Source organism: Opisthorchis viverrini (assembly GCF_000715545.1).
Source record: "Opisthorchis viverrini unplaced genomic scaffold opera_v5_223, whole genome shotgun sequence".
Lineage (NCBI taxonomy): Eukaryota > Metazoa > Platyhelminthes > Trematoda > Opisthorchiida > Opisthorchiidae > Opisthorchis > Opisthorchis viverrini.
The window spans coordinates 570,507-593,568 of NW_008751880.1; the positions used below are offsets into that span (position 1 = coordinate 570,507).

A 23,062-nucleotide genomic window follows, 5' to 3' on the forward strand; every position below is an offset into this window, starting at 1 on the left:
TCAAATAATAAAATGGATGTTAATCCATTGTTTCCGGTTCTTACGCTTATCCCGTGAATATATCTTGCAATTGCTAATTCCTGCAGTGCGGTATCCTCTGTCACAATGACTTCCAATATTTTCGGGCCGTTGCTTCCTTTCCTGCCCATAAGCGACGCCATTTTATAAACATAACATGAAGTATAGTAGAAGTATAGTATTAAAAAAGAAATAAGTCTTATATGTGGCCCCACATCCCCCCAACTTTCTCCCAAGATTGATGCCTAAGAGTACGCACAATATACAGTCCGATTACTGTACAGTCTTTTCGAAGAAACACTATGTAGGGAGAAGTTAAGCGTTCACTATCCTAAGTGTGGTCAACCTCAAAGGATAACTTTGAACGAAGAATTATTTCTAGTGACGTAGGTGGGTTCTATGACATGGTTACTTGCCTGTGAACTATCTAAAATGTCTAATTATGGACACTTAGTTGAAGTCCCTTATTTTAGACTTGTTCGCCTCATACGACGTCAGGAATGCTTAGCAAATGTTTACATACAGAGTTCTCGCTCTGCCTCACTACGGCACTCCCCAGATGAATTTTTGTTACACGGATCCCAATTCAGTGTCATTTTTACTGGCCAGGGACTGCTACAATCCTGGTTGGCTGTTACATCTAGTTCCCATTCTAATGGGTAATAATGCGGCCACTATTATTAGGTCACGGACTATCCTGGACAAGTGAGCTACGCCTTCAAGTTCACTTCAAGAACAGTATCCTGCTGCGACTGATACCTGTGACATACTGTTAAACGTCTGCTGTCGAGTGAGTACGGCTTAATTACACCACAACTCTGCTTACAGCGAACAGGATTAGACCGTCTCCGTTTCCATGTGCAGCTAGCTGTACATCTGTCACCTTAGCCGAAGAAACACGCGAACAGTGATGTGCATGATATCACAATGACAGTTAACTGTGATACTCGAATGCAACATGAACTCAACATTTTGAAAGTCGATAAACCTTTTCTGACTTGGTTGAAATACACATGTTAGTAAACTTCCCCTTCAAGTGTGAGCTTGCTTTATCATCTCCAACAGCCTTCCACCAATTGCTGAGAAATAGTGGAAGTCAGATCATCTCCTCCTTGGACGCCAGTACTTGATGTCCTGTGCAGGACTGAAGTCGTCTGAATTACTGTGGTTTTATATGGTAGAGACCCACAATTAAAAGGGCGAAAAATTAGCCACTGAAATCGGCTGTTTTCTTTCATCTATTTCGTTGATACGACTAACAAAGTGTAACGTGCCCTCTTACATATTTCATTGAAAAACTTTCACTAAACAGTTTCTTTGTTTACTGAATGTTTGCAGCGTTGGTCCGTACTTGAGGCCAAAGTAACGAATTACGCTAATGAAGCCAAAGATAACTTGAAATTTCTCTATGCCTTGGAAGAATACTGTGAGCCACTTTATCGGTCCGACCCGGTAGGTTTTGTCAATTCTTTAAGCTTTCCATTAATGTAACGCAGCACACAAAATCTTCTGCCTATTTATGGTGATGAACTGTGTCCACCTGAAAACCTGAACGGATTTGTTATTTTCATAGTCTGATAGTGGCTGCCAATCGTAGCCCCGTCGGCTACCGACGGAACAGTCAAATAGTATTCATTTTCCTTGCAAAGTTCGTGATAAAAGGTAATCGAAAGATAATGTAAAGTTCTCGGGTAGAAGTTCAGAGATGGGACGTATTCGGGACTATTATGGGCAATCTGTATCCACCAATCTCATGGGGTAAAAACGAACGAAGCTATCTTCAGCAAATTTTCGGACACCTTGGATACAAACTGTACTACCCTACTTTGCCTCTTTAGCAGGACGGTTGGGTAACGTGCATTGTTTCCTGTTTAACCCATAGGCTAAAAATTCACTAAAGGAACTTTTCTAAAAATCAAACAGAGAGGTGTAAACGCCAGCAAAAGATATACATACAGAAAACACTGACTGATGTTGAGGTTTTTAAGACTCCTAATAGATGAATTAAAGGAAACAGGGAAGCGTGTAAAAGTTTTTTTGTTAGAAGGATGTTTCGGGAGGGAAATCGTGGTTCAGATTAACGCGGTAAAGTCTTATGCGCCATCCATCTCTACTGTCACGAGTGGTGAACTGAAGTTTCTAGCCTAGCACTGGTTTATTTTCCTGGTAATCCAACGTCGTTTATCGATCTTTGGTAGTTGTATACTCAAAAGCGTTTCGTAGGTCAAGGTAAACGAAACAAAGCAACCGTCTAAATTTACATCAATGCTTTCTTGAAGGTCATTCCATTTTTACGTTCAGTATGAGAGCCAGTACGTAGACCAAAAAAGAGTGAGCCAACCGTTAAGTGTTTGTATTATTCAATACTGTTAAGAATGACGAAAAATACTCATTTGCGAATGACGTTGATGAGAGGATCAAATAAATCCGTGTTTATGGCATTCTTCAGATAAATGTGCTGCTAAACAGTCCCCTCTAGTTGGTAAGATATTTGAGGTGTCACCGTCCATTCGCTTGATAAACTGTGTTGCTCCCTATGGAGCTCCATCTTTTTTCACTATCATTGAGTTGCCTTCCTTATATAAACCCATTATTATCACTTTCTTGGTTTATACAGGTTAGTATGGTTGAGTGTCTGCCAAAACTGGTGAACATCATTCAGTTAATCTACAATATTTCCACTTACTACAACACTGCGGAGAAGATTGCATCGCTGTTTATCAAGGTTACGAATCAAATGATTACAGCCTGCAGGCAGTACATCACAAATCGAGCGCGAGATACAGTATGGACACAATCTCCAAAGGATCTTTTGAAAAAAATACATGACAGCTGCTATCTGAACGAGGCTTATCAGGCTACATTCCATCAAGTCAAATCTGCCATGGAAGAGAGTGATAGTTCCAGAAAATTTGATCTTTCGGAGATGCATGTTTTTGGAAAATTCAACTTATTTTGTCGCCGTCTGCGTGCAATTGAAGAAGCTTTCCGGCAAATCGAACTTTACTCCAGGTTGCAAGCTTCGCAGATCGAGGGTTTGGATCCACTTATCGCAGAATACAATGCTGCTGTGAACGAGTTGAAGAAAACACCACATGACATGTTGGATCCGCGACTGTCTCAAGCAGCTGAGGCTCTTGATGCGTTCAGACAGCGACTCACATGCATCCAGGTACTTACTTATCATTAAATCAGTTTGAAGTCCGGTAGGCCCGCAGGTCGAATATTCAAGTTTCTGGAGTGAAATCGTATCACTGGTACGATCCACTACGATTATTGATCTAAACATATGCATCTTTATACATATCAGGATAACAGAGCGGATTGGCACTCATGAGGATAAACTGATTACCAGAAAGTTAACATAGAAATCCAGCCATTAACTACAATGAGCTGGCATCCGTGATAGTCCTTTGATGCAATCGGTGAACAAGTATCAAAATACTTAAGAAATGATATTCTAACCTAAGTTTCTGTGCAGAAGAAGGCTGACTGAAAGTACGATAATTGCGTTCGTCGTATAAATCGTGTTTGAAGGTTCACAAACAAGTCCCCCTCCAAGAGGCACTACCTTTGACTTGGTTTTTTTCGGAAGCAGAGCAAAAAAGTAATCCAAGAAAGCACTTACGCATCACAGGGAGTGAGTAAAATTTTCAAGTTACAAAGCACTGTTTCCCGACAGAGAATGCACCGCATACAAAAGCAATTTTGTGACAGAAGCCACAATTTTTTAGGGTTTAGCGCGAAGATTTTTCCCCGAAATGCAAAATACTGACAAACAGTATGACAGAATCGTTTGCTCCGAACTAATGGCCGTAGAACCCCTAGTGAGAAGAACTTCTCATTTAAGGTTTGGCAAGATAAAACGTGTTTGAAATGCACACAAAGTTGGTTCAGTCCTTAGTTTGCATGGCTATGATGGTTCCGTTGAGTCCATACCAACAAAAGAATGCTCCATTGGTTATGGCTGAGGCTTGTAAATCCAACTGAAGAATAACGCACCAACCTCTAGCACATACTTTTTACGTAGAAAAACTAGATTACATAAAGTGCTTGCAAGCTGGTGAACCAATGCAGGTAAATCGAGTACCAATGCGTACAATCATCGGTGTATTCCACGAAAATTCCGAAGACTATTCAAATGCGATATCAGTTGGTTCTCCAAATAAGTTTTTTGTCGTTTCAATCAAAATTTCATCCTCTAAGTGAGAATAAGCTATGTCGAGAGGTGTGCTATACAGCAGCTTCATAAAAGATCGTCATCGGTGCGTATCTCATCAATCGCCAGGAGGATTCACACCCGCTATATTCCAGCAAGCAGTTGAAGACCAAACTTTTCGGCCACAAGAGCTTGATCAGCAGTTTCACTAGACATCAACTTGTGCCACTCATCCTTCATTCATGAAATTCACACTAGTTGGTCATTTTTTGGGTAGCTTCTTGAGTAATGACGTCGCAGATATCGGGTTGTTGACGCAACTCGTGAATTTTCCCTCGTTCCGAGCCCTCGTTCTGAGCTTGTTGGTAGCATTAGGAGTTTTCGGGACTTGACCGGGGTTTTGACCATTCATCAAAAGCTGTTTGTCACAAACAGAGAGCTATCCTTACTTGAAGTATTTCATTTGACGAATCGAAGGTAAGATCGAATGTTTTTTGGGGTGGGGTTCCGGGTTGTCTATGACAGCAACAGTGGAGACGAAACCAAAAAATTACATAATTCCGGTCATCTAATAAGCCCCTTAGTCTCAGAATACAAACTCTGTGCAACATTTAAACATATTCAAATTCCCAGGATTGTCTGTGATTGGAGTCGTTGTTCAGCACCACTTGTTCTCGAATTGTTTCGGCGGGGAAATAATCATAATAAAAAGTCGACCTTGTTGGGCAACTTCGGGGTGATCTCCCGTCGTAGTTACATTTCTTTAGTTACCAGTTATTTTCAAAGTAACAAGTTAATCAACCATATTGTGATGGTTAACAGCCACTTCAGGTCAACTTTGTCAATGGAGGACACCTATCTAGCAGATCCCGGATACTCTGCACATAGCCTCCAAAAATAATTTTTACCCAGATTTTACCGAAATGTTTATTATTTTGTAGATGAAACTTAAGAATAATTTTGAGAATAATATGGAGAAGATTCCGAGTGTACTGCGTGCCCTCCAGGTATTACAGCAATACACAAACTTAAAACTGCCGGAGTTGGACGTAGAATCTGCTTACTTCAGGGTGTTGCGACAGTATAGTTCGGAACTCACCCTCGTAGCCAACGAATACAAACGCCACAAAGAGGATCCGCCCATCTTGTGGGATATGCCACCTGTGTCAGGTAAGCTGAGGGCATTCGAAATGAGTAAGTGTGGACGTTTCCTTTGTGCATTAAAACACTTTCTCACAGTTCGGCTTAGTGGCCTCCATGTGTGATCCAATTTAACGTGTTCATTTGGAAAAAGGGTGGAGATTCCTGCATTTTTCATTGCGTTTAGTTCGCTGAATCTAAAGGTGACTGAGAGTGTGAAAGGTCATTTGACAGCGGCCGCGGGCGGTCGTGTTCACACTCATTGATGACTTTGTGGTCTCGAGCCAGGTGGGTTAATATATGATCGGGGGCAGGGGCGATTTGAGGGAAATTGTTGAAGGAGAACGTCGTATATTCTGACACGTACAAACACAAGTTTTCCTTTCACTATGGCATGTCACTAGCCGGCGGAACGTTATTTGGTCCGTTGTAATTAGCTGCAATTTCGTACACGTCGTATCCACATAACTCTTGAGTTAGAACGTAGCACATTCACTGGGATTTCGTCTCACCCTTGTCAGAGCCCATCACCAATGCATTTACTTGGTTGTGTCAGGACTCGGATCTCAAATATCTGGCATCACCCTGGGCCGGGGTTTCAAAACCTTCATCCCCGGGGAAGCATAGACACTTATAATGAACTCTACTAAGAGCGAATCTTGGAGCTGGTCCTTACCTGTTTAATTTGACCCAAACAAAATAAATGCACCAGACTGGGAAGAAGCATTTTCAAAAAGATTTACTTGATTCATCCGGATACTAGTGTGCTTGTACCTCAAAAACGTAGCTAGAACTTTATCAGAGCACTCGGCAAAAGTACGAATCCACTGAATCGACAGTTAGGAGATTATGCCTAATGACAGAAGACAAGTTGAATAATTTTATCGTAACGTGTGACAACTGAGCTCACTTCTGGCGTGACGCCATATCCAAAATGGAGGGTGGGGTAACCTACGGAGCAAATCTACTAAGTCTTTGACGCTTGTTATGGCATATTTTTCTATTAAATTAAGAAACGCTAAGCTTAAAATCCTACAGCGAATTTCTAATAGAGAGGTTCATCCTTAGTGGAGGAGTTTAGAGTCAAGAGGAGTGAATTTGTTCAAATCACCGTATTTTATCTTGTTTTTGAACTTTTGGCCAAAAGGGTTCCGAAAATGTCCCTATTTCTGAAGTCCTAAATTCCGGCATGTTAGATATTATATCCTATATGGAGAAATGTAATCTGCTAGAATTAAATCACATACTGTCCCGTCTGATTGTATGCTCTTTACCATTTCCATGGTGGTCTATCTCACCCCAAAAATTCCAGCGTAGATCTGCAGTTTACGCTAAAAAACATAGATTCAGGTGTACTCTATATGCCTTGCTATTTTTATCATAAATGTACTCCTTTGCATGAATCAATTACTTATTGCACACTAATTTTGGGCTTGCAGGCAGAATTGCTTGGGCCAGGCAGCTTTATCGACGCATAGAGGAACCAATGATGATCTTCAAAGACCACAGCAAACTGATGCGAACCAAAGAAGCTCGGGAAATCACCAAAAGATATAATCGATTAGCTGAGACACTGGTCAAATTCGAGGTTCTACACTTCCGCAATTGGTTAACTCAGGTATTTGTGACTACGTGTACAGATCGTTCGTTTGAATAGCATGAAACAATATTTAAATGATCAGATACAAACAACTAATCCAGTTTCCTCAACTGCACGAATGCGGTCATTCGTAAAACAACAAAAATGATCCAAAAACGTAAAAACATCAAATCCCAATTCAATTGCTGACGTTGCAAGTGACGTGAAGAGTTCATCCATAGATCCAATGCACAGTGATACCCATGATTGAACGCTTCTTCGCACACGAAAACGGTTGTTCTGGCTTCACCAACATCACCTATATAAACACTGGAATCCCAAATATATGGGTGCATAAGGCGACTGAATGTTTGGACTCGAATCATGGAAGTTTTAATAAGCAAGCTTCTCGTGATCGATGACGCAAGTCTCCGCTTATCTGACTGGTGGCTTAGCGCTTGAAATTTCATAGCCCACAATATCCGTTATCGTCACCGAAAATACGGACTGTGGCCGAATGTAGATGAAATTCAATGTTGTAATGGGCTACTGCGGCTTCACTGATCCAAGTTCTTGGTTTTGCGTGCACGTACCGCAGGAAATCGAATTTTCTGAGAAATACCTCATCTATAGGTCGCCTGTAATTGTGATTATGACCACCATTTCCCTTGGAGGCTAGCCGAGCAACTTCTCAAGTGTGTGATGCAGGTAAAGAGGTGTGTACCGCAGGAAATCGAATTTTCTGAGAAACACCTCATCTATTGGTCACCTGTAATTGTGGTTATGACCACCATTTCCCTTGGAGGCTAGTCGAGCAACTTCTCAAGTGTGTGATGCGGGTAAAGAGGTGACAACTTCCGAACCCGATGTAATGGGCTGCAAAACAGCTGCTGAAAATAGGTCACTTGTCTGAAATCCAACCGTTCAAAATTCCATTACCTAAACACACCTCCAATTTCAGCATTCAGGAGGGCGCTTTTGGTGAAGGCAAAACAACAGGTTTCATATGCGCAAAAATGTCGACTCAGCACATCTTCTTGCAAGACAGCTGATCTCGGACATTTCACTCCACTTTCGAAAGACCTTTGTGTCCTCATCATGGATGTTATCATGCCCTGAACACAAACGCGTTTTATGTTAACGATTAAGGAATCTAGAATTACTTTTAATGCCTCATATTTCATCTTTACTCGCTGCCCGCAGCAAATGGGGTTCACACATTGTTATAAACCATGGTGAACATTTGAAGACTGCTAAAGAATTCTGGGTTGAACGTAGTGGTATGCAGCTGGTAACAATTGAAGACTCCAAAAATTTGATGTAAACAAACAAGTACCTCACACCAAGATATAAATTATCCTATATTTGTTGTCAACCGAATGACTTGTTTCAACGAAATCACAATCCTGCTTCAAGTGATCCTATTCACAGTCACATTATCAAAAGGGGATGCAGACGGACTGACGAAAACAAAATAGTGTTGGATGTAATTGCGTGTTAGCTAACAGTTACCATTCTTGAATCGCAGAAATCTAGATTCCAGGCAAACTATACTCTGAATAAGATCGGAATTGAAAAAATTTCTTCGCTCTTATTAAAATTACCTGATTTTTAGGTGACTAAGAACTTTATCACATTTCCAGTCTACACATCGCACTCTGACTGTTGCCAAACAATCGGACAGAAATATGGAGGGCTGCTGAATCGTGAACTAAGGATACTCAAGACAATTTGGGATTACAGCACTTAGGCATAAGAACTGCATTATTGATGCATGAGTGCTGCCATCGGCCGCTTTATTTTGCTTCCAGCGAATGGACTTCAAAACAAAAGGTCGCGAGATTAGCTTTCTTCTCTGATCTAACGAAGACTGAGCGCCCACAGAGGCAACCTTCCTTGATGATAATCAACAATGACCTACTTCAGATGTTTAACCGAGCAGTTTTGTTAAGGATGGAGAGTGAAGCAATATAACTAGTTGTTAGTGATCCTACCATTGAAGGAGTTTTTATCAAGCTTTCTGTTGAAGATACGATAGCGTACTGTCATCTGGAGATGAACAATCTGAATAAACAGACTCATGGATTCCCACTGCATGTGGTATTACGTTTACGGTACGACCTTACTACTTAGCATGGCACTCACTATGCCCGTTTTATTAACCCTTGAAATGATCTTCTAGATTTTGGATATCATCACAACGGGCACTACATTGTAAAAACTACAGTAAAGTAGACAGCAACTCAAAACGTAAGGCTTCATGGACAGAAAAAGTGGCTTTCAACCAACCACCATCAGTGAGATCTACAAATTTCTCCATCCAATGCTACAGTCCGCTCTTGCATGCCAGAAGGGTGGTCACGACTTTTTAAGGCTATAGCACATTTGCAAAGCTTCAGAACTAGAAGAACCCCAAGAAAAGTATTTTTGTTCTCAGTATTAACGATCACATGCCTAAATTATCAACTAAACTGGATATTTTTTTCTTTGATAGGTCCCCACAATTAAAACCGGTCTACGCAACCCTTTGCTTACACAAGACGAAGTCAGCTATGGACTATCTATTGCACTAGATCAGGACTTGCTGACACTGTACAGAGAGATAGACCTGTTAACCAAGTACGGAATGACCGTTCCTCAAGCTGTTTCCGATATCAATCGCCAGGGTGTTCAAATTAAACATCATTACAGCCGACTAAAAGTAAGTCAAACTCGTGGGTATGTCAGCTAGGAGAATGAGAACTGAGGGCCCTGCTCAATATATACACACTTCTTAGCTCACACCGGCCTCCTTAAACAAAACAATGACTGACAAACTGCCAAGGCAAAACGTACATTGTTCCTAAATATTCTGATGATGGAGAAGTACGGTGTCCCTAGACTGACAGTATAATTATTCAGTGTACCCGACGATTACTTCTAGGTCGCCTGACGTGTTCACCAATAGGCGTTTGCAGCATGACCAAAATCAGATTAGCAGAAAAAGATGCAGTTACTTGTAAGTGAGAGACGGTAGCACTATGCAGAGAGTGAATATGATGAAGTAGTGCTGATATTGGGATATTCAATGTAGACAATGCACAAGACTAGTTAACACCGTTTACAAAGCAGGCTGAGATATCACACAAATGTCTCGTCCTACTTCTAAAAGACTTCATCAGTGTTCTGTTGAATGAATGTTCTCTCAGCTGTCTGCATTTTCATCATATAGCTGAGGCGTCTTTAATTTATTATTCCAGGGGGAAATCCCATCAAGCAATGCCCGAAATACATTTTGTATATAGAAAGGTATCATCGGCAGTTTCTCCTGTCACTGTATTCCATAACGTCTAACAATTTGTAGATACCGAAAGCCTACAACTCTGCACATTACTGACAGATAGAATCAGGCGGTATTTTCTAGGACCCATAAGTGGTTACTTTGGATTGGTGAGTAATTAATTCAGCATTTGGACTGAAAAGGTTGAAGGGGATTTCGAATATTTTTAGCGGTTTTCTGGAATGAAATATGTCCTAGCCCTAAAATAATCTATATCTGCAAAACAAACGGAAACCTTTGATCTAGTCACCGCCACTAGTTGACCCGAATGCAATTTCCGGGAATTTTATTGGTTTACTCGCTCAGCAGTTGAAGATGAAAAAGTAAATGAAATGCTGAAGGGGACGGGTTATGGTGTTTTAAGCAACGATCACATGTTAAAAAATTGATAACATGACCATCATTTTATGGAAGTTCATTGTTATCTAATTAGTATGTAACATCTTATTGCTCGTCTGAGCTTCTCAATCTGAAGTGCCAACTCTCAGAATGCGAATAAAAGTGATCCTTACATGCTGTTTTCTCCCGTTGCCGTTGTTCACAAACTATATTGTTACTACATCGCTTACACACCTTCGTCAGATACCAACATCCAGGCGTATTCCATTATGCGTCTTGATCAGTTCCTAAGACGCTTTGAAGATAATATCAATATTTGAGCGAATAGGAAAGATCTGCAATGTTCAGATATCGAGATGTTCCTCAGTGGTGCAGTGACCTTTCGGCCAACAGATTGTACACATAACCGTTCGCCCACAATCGTCTGATCAGTACTGTGATGAGCTCCTACTTGGGAAGATAGGTTGGCCTCACTGAAAGGACGGAACTCTCGATTGGAAATTCGGGACTCTCCTTCTACTACTAACCAAATGATGCATACTCTTTAGGAGGAAAACTTTTTGAAGATAATTTTACACACAAAAAAAATGGTCGCTAGATATCACGAACTTTACTCCCAATGGGACGCACATTTCAGGGTCATAAAAGGGAACACGCAACAATATTTGAATTCTTAAAACTAAATGAACTAGTAATATATAAGTAAATTGGTGGTGATAAAACTTCACAATGGTCATCAGAATTCACCAGGACGACGAGTGCACGCATGGTAAACTCTCCGTGCTAAAAGGGCCAAATGACTATTCTTAAGTATACAGATGCTGGTCTTGCACCGGAAATAAGTGTCTGTTTCGCTGGTTGCCATAGTTCATTTCTAGACGCAATCACTTCGTACAATCAAAACAGGAAACAAAAGAGTTGTGGAAATTTTTCGGCGTGGCCTGAACAACCGAATGAAATTGTATTAGACTTGGAACCAAAGTGACGTTTAACCTACGGGCTGCTAGCAGCTTCAAACACTGCATCAGACAGATCCTTCTAAGGGTGCAGAAGAAAAAATACATTTAACGCGTGCTACTGCATTACATCGTATTGTATTGTATTTTACTTGATTCTGCTGTGTTGTATTGCACCTGAGTTGCAACTTTGATAAATTTATCAAAACGACAGAGTATTTGCCCACTCTAATGTCAAAGTTTTAATAAGTTCCTTAACATATTGCGAAGCAATTGACCAAATGGCCCTTTCGGTCACGAAAACATAAGACTTTCCATTGTTTATATCCTCCGAAGGAGTCTTTTTTCAGAAGATTTTACTAGGTTCCCTATTCTCTTCTCCTTTAGTTATTGCTACGTGAAATCTCTCAGCTGGACAGCATGTTGGATCCGCAATGGGTCCAGTTAATGCGTCTACAATTCGCCACGCTACAGACTTTGCTCAAACCTGGACTCACACTGTTAAACTGGACAAGTTTGGGTATAGACCAGTACATTGATGATGTGTCCCAATACGTTGACCAAATGAAGTTACTCGCTACTCGTGCTAGAAATTTGTGTCAGAATCGAATTGAAACGGTAATTGTACATTTTCTATTCAAATGAATACTTGCATGTTACCAGAGACGATGAGGTCTGAAAGAACCCAAAATAACAGTGATCTATGCCTTGCATATTGATGGCATGCTGCACTGATATGCTCCCCCTGGCTAAATGTGTTGTGCTCCAGCAGAAACCCTGGTTTTTTCTCGAGGTAACGAATATAACATAAACTGAAATCCCAAAGTTTTCTTTGAAGTAATTTTCTGTCTTAATACAGAACTGCCTTTGAATTTCGAACCTCAATAATACAACTTTTTTCGGTCTAGGTTATAAAAGTTGAATGACTTAAATGCGGATAGGTTGATTATTGGTATACCACAGACAACACAAAATATAGAACTGTTCTGTCCACCCAGGTGCAGTGAACAAACCAGTGAGTCATACAAAATCGAGCACAGTACTGCCTCCGTAATGTCAACTCATAAATAACATCCAAACTAAGTTCAAAATAAATCATTTGCAAAATGTGTGGGAACTGGAAGTGAAATTGTTATAAATAAAGATAGTTTTGTGCTTCGTGGAGAAAATCTTAACCAGATCATTTTTTCTTCGGTGTTAATACTTCCCTGTACGCCTTATGCAAGACCTGAGTAGCTTGGGCTGTTGTAGTAAGCTTAAAACATTTGGACTATACAAAGCTGGTATTCATCAAGTACTAGGCAGTAGCAATACGCGAATGAGGGCAGTGATGCTAGCAGGTTCTAAAAATCGATTTGCTAGACAGTATAGAACAAGCCATGTGCGATCGAAAATAGGCCACTCGATAGGCGTAGAGAAGGAGAATAAAACAGTGGGTTTTTCATGAGGAAGTAATAACACAGAAAATGATATAGAAACGTATGATTACAAACAGACAGGCATGTAATTAGAAAGTACACGAAGGAAACTGCGTGGAATTCGGTAGCCACGTTCGGAAGGTAGTTCGAGGTCGACAAGAAAAGGGGACCTACCTGAAATAACAGAAGTTGGATGGGTGCGACACAACATAACTGTATTTGCATGTCTTTAAGTGACGGTAACGGAGTGCCATATGCAGCAAGAAAATACAATGCGCGCTTAGGTCAGGTAAGCAAATGCCAGTAGACTCTATCAAGTATAACACATTGGGAAGGTCTCACTAAAAGATGGCTGTTTGTGGAAACCAAGCTAGTCTAGTGGTTAAAATGACCCAGTTAGTCCCAGATTGGTCACTCTGTTGAGAGAATAGGCATTCCAAAATAGGCGGAGTATATGTTAAATTTTGTGAGAAACCGGACAAACTATCAAAATCTCCACACGAGCAACTAGGGGGAGTATATAAATAAAGAATGGGTGACAGAGAGACAAAACGGCTCCCCCTGCTTCATCACCGCTGTTTTTCAATCGAGATTATATCATGTAAAGCCTGAAAAGCCAGAATCCGCTGTACAGCTTTTTCACTTTTAATGAGAACCATCAGCAGTGTGCATCCCACAAAATCCCAGGTAGTTTTTAACCCGTGACTCTCTGGTAAGTGGTTGAACATAGCCATTCAGCCACGAGTGGCTGATCAACACTGTGATTAGTTATCCCTTAGACATTTTTGAAAGGCTCGCACTGGTAATGGCATCAATAAGGATGAAATAGCTGTACAATACTTCTAGGCTTTTCAGCCTCAACTGGCCTCACTGACACGAAGAAATCTGAAAAAGAATGTTATTAGGTCCCCTTAAACCACCAATAATTGCTAATCATTGCTGACTTACACCGTCAGTCAAGACGCTGTAATGTATCGTATACTAATATCGACTTTTCTGAAAATCTATACTTGCCTAAGGCGTCACAAAAAGCAAGGGATAGTGTCTCACATTTGCGAGACTGGTAAAAATACTCTACCAAAGATCTTATTGATCATCCATTCCTTCAGAATTTTGAACGAACTAACGATGCAAAAAATCAAGGCAGCAAGGCAATTTATTTCCGGATCTAGTAACGGGTCACGTTCGTGAAAGTGTTTTTCCAAAGGAATGAATGCATAAATTTGTACTCCTCCAGCCAACAGGAAGGTACAAAGTCAGTGCGATTAGTAAATGTGAAGTTACCAGATGTTCATGCTATATTTCGTCGGGCAAGCAAACATTCTGCCTCATCACTTAGGTACCCAAGGTTGGGGTTCACCGGGCACTCCGGCTGGAATCCAAGTCTAAAAACTCACATCCTATGTCATTTCGGATGGCTTTTCAGCAGCAAATAGCAACGCATGCTTTCAGGTAATATGCCCGTATTTTCACTGTCATTTCTACCAGGTTCTGGAAGAAATGATGAAAACAAATCTGTGTGAACTTCCGAAAGTAGACTATTGGTCGATAGACCAGTTTGCTGAGCGAACCAAAAGCCTGTGCGCTGAAGCCGGGAGAACACTGCAGCTCAAGAGTCAGATCATCCAGGCTGCCGTTTACGAACTGATCGACATGTTGTCCGGGGACTACCAGCAGCGACTTACTCAGATGTCTGAGGCGGAAAAACAAACAAAATGTGAGCAGCCAGTCTCAGGTGATGGCGGGATACAAAGAGACATTAGGACAGGTGAGTTAAGGTTCCGAGATTTCCAGTTCACTGGCGTCTCAAATCCGATGTTGAGAAAACAATGATAAAGATGTCAGATAAGTTCGTCACGAGCCAATGGAGAGCAAATGATGCAGTTATTCTCCGTTAAGCAATATGGTAAAGAAGAAGCGAGTCTCGGATACCTAATGAGGTATTACAGGTAACCAAAATGCAGCTAACAATGACCATAGGAACAAAGTCAGACGTAAAAACGATCTTAACTACCCAATGAAAACGCAGTTTTACAGTATACGTGGAAAATAAAGAACGGTTTTGATTTTTCAAGACCCTACTCGTGTTTAACGGATAGTCATTTTCGGACTTGGAGATAAATAAGGTTTTGCAAATTACAACCTATTCTGAGCAAATAAGCTCTCCCGCAAATAAAAATGAATTCATGAGTACACAAACAGCTTCGGCTTGCAGTTGCTTTCTTGGGCGAGTTTGGCAATTAGCCTGCAAACTTTTCGTCACTATACGAGTAGACCATATGGGAAGCCACCCAAGTTGCCAGAGATCGATTTGATTCGCAAGTTGTGTTGCGCAAGAAACTTGCATAAGTAAGATCTATAACCCCTGACTTAATTCATTTTGGCAAGGCTAGTTGATGAAAACTGAGTTAACATTTAATCAAAGTTGGTCATGAACTGTATTTCATGTCTCAAATCGGCAATCAACTTCTTATCTTTGTCTGCCAAGTTCCCATCCGATTCTTTATATATACATATGTACGAATATCATAAGTATATTATATAGATACATAAAAGGTTGTCTTCTCAATGAAACAGGCTTCACCCTATTCAACCAGTCTATCCGACTCCCCAAAAGTAAACAATCTGGTAAATATAAATCTCTTGGCTCTTATGTGGTAAGAATATGGCATCTGAACTCAAGGAATTTTCTGGTGAAAACCTTCAATATTCCCCTCGTCGGCAATTCAATTGTCAAATCGATTTGATCGAAAAGTGGAGATGAAGCGACTTCATAGTTCAGCTGGAAATATTCCTAGGCAATCATTCCGTTGTAGCGGATACTTCAAAAGGTTCACTTTCTGCTTCAGAGTTTTGACTGAATAGATTTTTTGCCATTCAATCATATAAGTGGAAAGGGTTACGTTCGACCTCACAAGGTTCAACTTTGCGAAGAACTATGCATTTAAATGCAAAGGTTGTTTTATAAAATGCGCATTGTCCCATCGCCCAATCGTGTGCTTTAATAACGTTGAAAAATGAAAATGAATGGAATGAATGAATGAATGAATGAAATGAAAATGAATTTAACTTGATGTGCTTCGCTGAAAGCCTCCAGAATGCAAACTTCAACATCCCTAATACTTCCCAGATGGACGTCACACTACAGAGGTGACTGAGTTCGTACAGAAGACGGATGGGTCTCTAAGGTAATGCTAAGCCTGTCTGAATTTTCACTGCAACAAATCTGACGAGGTATAAAAACATGAGACAAACTTGGGTTGCGAATGATCAAAACGGGCTGTGATCCAGGTGAATCCCATGAGGTCCACTTTGCTGGCGTGCGCATCCTGAGACAATTTCAGCACTGGAGTAGTAGGTACTGAGAGCAAACTTGCGCGTCAACAGGTCTAAGAATATCGATTTTTCAGCCATATTACCCTGTTCAATTTCCCATAAAAAAGTGCATGAAGCGTCAAAGACTGCCAGTATTCCTAGGTTTCAATCCAATGACAAAAGGTCAAATGTCAGCACAACGTAATATTCAGACAAGTGGATTGTTTCCCGTTTCTACACGCTGATCGACCCGCGCACCACATACCGTTGCGCCTAGCCAAGAGGTCAGTAAACTGTACCTAGTGTATATTCAGTGGAATAAGAAGAACCGGAAAAAATGTCTAAGTCCATCAGCACGCCCAACTGGTGACCCCAAAATTGTCCGATCATTTGGCTGATTCATAGTATGTGCGGTAGTTGACCTTATGGCCCGCACCACAGATAGAACTCTCCCAAAGCAAACACGCATGGCTAGCTAGTACTAGTCAACAATTAGTCCGGCATAAAACAGCCATGGCGCTGTTGTAGGCCTAATCTCCTGAAATGTATTAAGGTGAGCTTTTCTGAAAACACGAATGAGAACAGCCCATAAATGTGACCCAGTTTGTCGTCTCCGAATAGACTGACAACCTGCGTTACAAATATACCTGCATGTTATCCCAAAATTAGCCGTGTTTTGACCTGATGCAGTCACAGAAAACCAGTTATCAACTATCTGTTAACCTGAAATGAAATGCTGCAGTTCAGTTCTACAACCAGGATGACAGTAGTCACCGATACCTTAATTCAGTTACCTATATGTCCGGACGGATTGAAGCCGCTTGATTTCCTAATTGCACAGACATTTATATTTCATACAATACCACTGCTCACCAGTTGTGTCTTAACTAACGAGGACATATTCTCAATTCTATGTATTTGACCTTCTCTCACCTTTCTCTTTTAAAGCGTCAGGAAGAACCGCCTCGACCATAACACGTACAAAGGAAGCGCGTTGCAAGAAGCGGATTGATGAGGCTGCCAGGAGATTATTGGATAGTTACCACCACCGTTTCGTAGATACGCTGCTCAGGGTTATGCGGAACACACTGGAAAACTTACGCAAACACTTGATGGCGCCAGCTCATCGAGTCTACGGTAAGTTTGCAATACGATGGTGGTGAGCGTACTATCCATGATCTGGCAAGAGTAAACTTCAGAGTATTTGTTTACGTGCGCGCCTTAATGTCTAGCATGGAATTTTCAGGGGTGGTGCACATCCAAGTACAAGTATCATTTGGTGAAGTTTTTTCTACATCAACTCAGAACCAGTGTAAGCCGATGGGTCAAGATCACTGCTAGCCTTATTGAAAATGACGAGGTAGTCCGGAAAACATAATCGGAGACAGGCTCTAGTCAACAAGAGTGTAGGGTGCACCCGAGAGTAATTCATGTCATATATGGTTCAAATCAAAGTCCACATTCCAGGCTACTCAGGTAGTGGAAACAAAAAATCTCCCGCTCAAATAATGATGAAATTACGGGCCTCATCTTTTACTTGCCCGTTTGTATTTAAATGTACTGAGCATTTCGAACAAAGACCCTGTGTGCCGCTTCCTTCCTTCCACTAAAACAGAATACCCCCCCCCCCTGATGTTTCTTGATGATATAGACATCATTTCTATGTTAACGTTTATGGTGAACTATCATTACTGTCGAATAGGAATCAATCTGTTAAGACGTGTTGATTGGCGTGTTTGTCTGTTCATGCGAACGGCGAGTGATAGCTTGGTTGGTAAAGTACACGTTTTCTAAGCAAGCTGCAACATCCCATTCAGAACACGATAGAAACGACGATATTCCATGACACTCATTCTAAATTACGTGCAAATATCACGCATCTTACATTCCTTTTTTCATGCGACAGATGCAACAGGAAGTTCGGGCGAAAGAGATACTTACTTTTTCTGTGAAGCATATTTGTCCCTGCCAAACATAACAATTCAGCCATCGGTAGAATACATGCAGAACATGACAAATGGAGTTATTCAGCAAATTGTCTTGGTCACTGACAGTGTTACAAAGTGGGACTTGAAAATCCATAATCCCAGCGAATTCAAAGTAAGCCCATGTTACAGGCTTTTTATTCCGTACTGCTTCATAGTATGGAGCCTCTTTTCTTGGAATGCCATCTAGCAGTATGGGCATGTTTTTTTTACTTCTTTCGTGTCATTGTAGCGTTATTCAACTGGACACACATCTTGCTAATTTTTCCGAGACAACGAATGGACCAGATGTGCCTATCGCACTCGTTTGCGGCTACTTATTATTTCTGACTACTAATTACTACTCTTGGGTTGTGTGCCATGCAGTGAGGGCAAACATATTACTACCGCAAATATAAGTGAAAAACGTAGTCGGCACTCGCTGGACAAATAATTTGCTCCTGTCTATAATGTACAAAACGTCCTTGCCTCTCTGACAAGTTCCGTCAGCTGGTGACTTTCTAATGAAATTTAAGTTATCCTTGTCCCACTTCATCCTGAACCAGGCGAGCACAATTGACCTCTTCAGTTCAAAGAACTGCGTATTTGTCCTACCGTTGGATTAGTCTCTCTTTCCGGATCCCACATTGGCTCCAGAACTGGTCGTAACCAATTAAAATATTGGATATTCTGCTGTACGAAGTATTACGGTAGCCAACCACTGAGTTCACTCTGCTTGTTGAATAAAGGGAACCCTCAAATTTTAATATCTTCTTTTTTATCATGGAATGCATATACATAGCAATCTAGAAGGCTGTCTCAGGGTTCCGTTGGATTACTGGTCGAGATATCGAAGTGGTGTTTTTATGAGCAACTTGAGATGCTTATTCGATTTTCATCAACAGTCTGGCGGCTGTTTCGTCGTGTTTGGCTCATAAGATAGAAGCGGCACCGAGATTTAAATCGTACTCGGCTCTGCATATCGCTAACAACACTTCGACTTATAGAGTATTGGTATTACTGAGGTTCAACCGTCCAAATTACTGAAGGACAAAAAATGGAGTCATTATTGCAATATCATCACGCAACTTATAACCAAAAATTGCCTTTATTCAAGGTTAGGCGATTTAGTTAGACTATTCACGTCAGTCTAACCGTTTCATTGGAAGCGTCGAACTATTTTTGATGAATATGATCAACCTGATACTTACGCCAAGAATAGTCATTGCTACTGCTGGTGTCACTGTTCAACTCCTGCCCGGAGAGCCCCGAAAGATCAATCGTTCATGTTAAGAAAACCACCATTGGCAAATCTGAGACAGGTTGAGTTATAGAGAATATCACGTTATTGACGCCACATTATTCTTACAGCCTAAAGCCAAGCTCTACGTACTTTCGTATTCCTTCTTGCTTGTCTGACCAAAGCTCACGGAATTCGCAGCCTGACTTGGTGTTTCTGATAGTTAGTTGTGGGGTGTTCTAGCCAAGCTTGATATTCATGCGCACTTGTCTGTGATAAACCGTACTCAAAATGGTGTCGTGAATAACGTTAGACCAGTTCTGTTTCACATGTAACACTTCCTTCTGGTTGCAAGTAGACTGAAACATAGTAAGCATGCATTGTCGGGCGCTTTTTAGGTTTCATTCACTAATTATTTTTTGTGGGCCAACCCTATGTCCTTCGGATGGTAAACGCATCATTTGGCGTCCTGGTGTGGATAACATGTAATGTGTACTCGAGATGTTATGTGGTGCTTCGTTCCCTCCACTTTAACAATGTGATCTTTCACACCCCAGAACCTTTTGGGTTTGAAAAAAGTGGATTTATTGGCTGAGGAAATTCGGGATTGAGAAATAGGATGAGAGAGGGCAATTCACAAACTTGGAATCAACTGTCAGATGACAGGATCTGGATTCTGAACAGAGTAGCGAATGTGTTGTGTTACTGCTACTATGGCTCAATCCACCTCTATAATGATTGGTTACTTTTGGTTAACGTTGGAGATTCGGAGTCCCAAAATAAGGTGTACTAGGCGAGTCAACATCTGAACAAAATTGCTGCTGTTGGGTAGACAGACGAACAAACGTAGTACGTCTGATATATCGATCCTGTTGCACTACTGGACATATGCAAGTAGTTGAAGTGTGTTGGTATCAAATGCACGGCGAGTTGTTCACGTTCGAAAGCCCATATCCACTCGGCCCGGACATTAATATGTAGTGTTCAAATACAAGATTGACGTTTACTTCAAGTTATCATTATCTTTCTCCCACGTCGGACACATAACTCTGTCCTTAACAGATAGGCAATGTAAACCTAGTATTTATACGTTGACTGAGTTTCCGGTCATTTTCTATCTATTGCGAGCTTCACATGACTGAAATTTTAATTCGCGAATGAATATCGATCAATTTGGATTGTTATTAGTGGCTCTTCAAAAATATTAGCTTTCCTTTTTTGTGTTTTACTCACTTTCCGGTATAGATGGATTCACTGAGCCTCATCTTAACTCAAGCTTTTTCCTATAGACGTATAATTTTCCACTAGATATTTTGTGTTCGATACATAAGCGTTTGTCAGTTGAGTAGTGGGTTTATTGTGGGTTCAATACAACATAATCACACTCCAAACACGCACCTGGTAATACATATCCCCCTCTTTGCAAGCGGATTTCGCTACATGCGATTTGGAGTTAGCGCTGGTTGTCTGATTTTTACAGAGGCATGCAAATTTAGGAAGTCTGTCCATTACTACGGATGTAAACAGGTACAGAGTGTGTCTCAGATCTTCAGTATAGTTTGTATCCACTGACAGGACGAAGTCTCAATTGGAAAATGACAAACTTCAATACATTACTATTAGTAAGCAAGGTAGTCATTCTGACCACTTGTACGGAATGCATACCTATTAGCTCTGCACTACATCAGCCACTTTGATTAGCAAAGTGTATTAAACAGCCCACTCACATAGAGTCTGAATTAGGCTGGATGAAGTTCAGCGTCTTGCTTATCATTACAAAACCATCTGATTCATGAAAACAAGTTGGTAATTGCAGTTCGCTAACGGTATGGAAGTTAAAATGCGCCTTTCTCATGGGTAGCTTGATGTTAACCCACCGCAGTCTACGAGAAGGTAATCCAAAACCACTGATCTTGTGATACTAATCAGAAGGGAACTTGCGCAACATGGCTAAGATATGAAAAAAACCGAAAGATTTGTTCACTAAAAATATCGCTATGTGTACCTATTTGCGTGGTTGTGGCTTCGATTGGCTTAAGTGTATTGTCGGTTGACAGATTACAAAACTGCCTTAGAACACTTGGATGACAGACGATCGTTTGGCCTTGTAAACTGTCGAAGAATATGTAAGTCTAAGTGCAACCAATTCACCGTCGAAAGAGCCTCGTCTGGACGGCAACGTTGTATCACTTGGTACGGAGTCAACTCTGAATCATAAATGCGATGACAAACTAAAAGATATCATCGAAATACACTCATTTGCAAACTAATTCGCTTTTGCGTGAGACTCACCTGAAACCTAGATGATTCTCTCGTTTGTGATGTCTCCAGCTGGGTTTCAGGTGAGTCTCTCGCAAAACCAAAGTGGTTTGCAAATGAGTGGAGTTCGCTAATTTCGTGCAATTTGGTTTCAAGTAGGACATAAGTTTGATGGAAACCCGGGGACTGCGCCTACCTGATGAACCCCAAGAAGGGCAAAACCGGACGTGGTCTGTCGACAAATTTTTCAGCAGCCTTATGAGTAGTGCATTATGAATATGAAAGATATCATCTCTGAAGTGGGAACCGTTAATCAAGCGAAGGAGTGCCTAGAATGTTATAAAAGTGACAACAGAACCGATTTAGCATGTATCACTTGCGAGAACTTATTTGTGCACCTACCGCTTCTCTTTGGCTCATAATATAAAAATAATATTTTGTACTTTGAATTGTTCTCTGGAACTTTACCTAATGTGTAGCATGTATCACTTGCGAGAACTTATTTGGGCACCTACTGCTCCTCTTTGGCTCATAATATAAAAAGAATATTTTGTACTTCGAATTGTTCTCTGGAACTTTACCTAATGTCGACGAAATTCTGCTCTACTCGGCTAAATTTCCACTCAGTGGTGACTGCGAGGTTTTAGAATGCCTATTGGTATTAACTCGACCTATCTACTAAGCATCCTTCAGGTGAGATAACTAACAATGACTAGTAGGTATTTCTTATTTTTTCCATCTTACTAAGTTGATTATCTTGAATTTGTTACCAAAAATAATGACATATTGACAGAAGCATTTAGAGTGCCGCCGCACCGTAGAAAGCCTTGTAGTGATGAGGATACATCCGCAGTGCCTCATCTGATTTTGCGTTGTGGCTCGGAAGAATTAAATCCCGGTATGGAGAACGCAAGCAATAAGTGAGTTTATAATCTGCTCTGCAGTGAATTTCCAGTACATACACCTCAATCTAACCGTGCTTGATGGATGAAAGTGGTTTGTTCTGTTACGGCATGATGGAATAGGATCTGTGTTGGTGAACGAATAATGTGGCTCTATAGGGTCAAAACAATTATTTGAAAGAATCGTTGCAAAATTATTAAGTGACAAAATAACGCTTTAGGTGGGCAATGTGCAACTGTTTCGACCACAGCGAAATTCTTTCAACATCCGAGATATGTGCTCTTCAATGTTCCACCGTAGAACGAGGTATTGTTGGTTGATATTGAGAGTTAGCAAACTCCTGATGTATGTCAAAGTATAATGTTAGCTGAAAGATATCACTTTAGACGATTCAGATTCATAAAGAAGTCAATTTCGGCTAGCCAATCAGGGTCTTTATAAGATTACATCTAT

At 40.8% G+C, this 23,062-nt stretch overlaps 1 protein-coding gene across 1 annotated transcript in view; it reads left to right on the top strand.

The window, feature by feature from the left end:
* T265_14604 (hypothetical protein) overlaps positions 1–23,062 on the top strand; it is a gene marked incomplete at both ends in the record, with an annotated part of 78,313 nt that overhangs the window by 16,808 nt on the left and 38,443 nt on the right. Inside the window, 8 exons of the mRNA XM_009174372.1 lie at positions 1,357–1,470; positions 2,636–3,190; positions 5,119–5,371; positions 6,757–6,935; positions 9,391–9,614; positions 10,286–10,325; positions 11,898–12,134; positions 14,417–14,696. Of these exons, the coding sequence (XP_009172636.1) occupies positions 1,357–1,470; positions 2,636–3,190; positions 5,119–5,371; positions 6,757–6,935; positions 9,391–9,614; positions 10,286–10,325; positions 11,898–12,134; positions 14,417–14,696 (1,882 nt within the window). The remainder of the gene's footprint in view (positions 1–1,356; positions 1,471–2,635; positions 3,191–5,118; positions 5,372–6,756; positions 6,936–9,390; positions 9,615–10,285; positions 10,326–11,897; positions 12,135–14,416; positions 14,697–23,062) is intronic.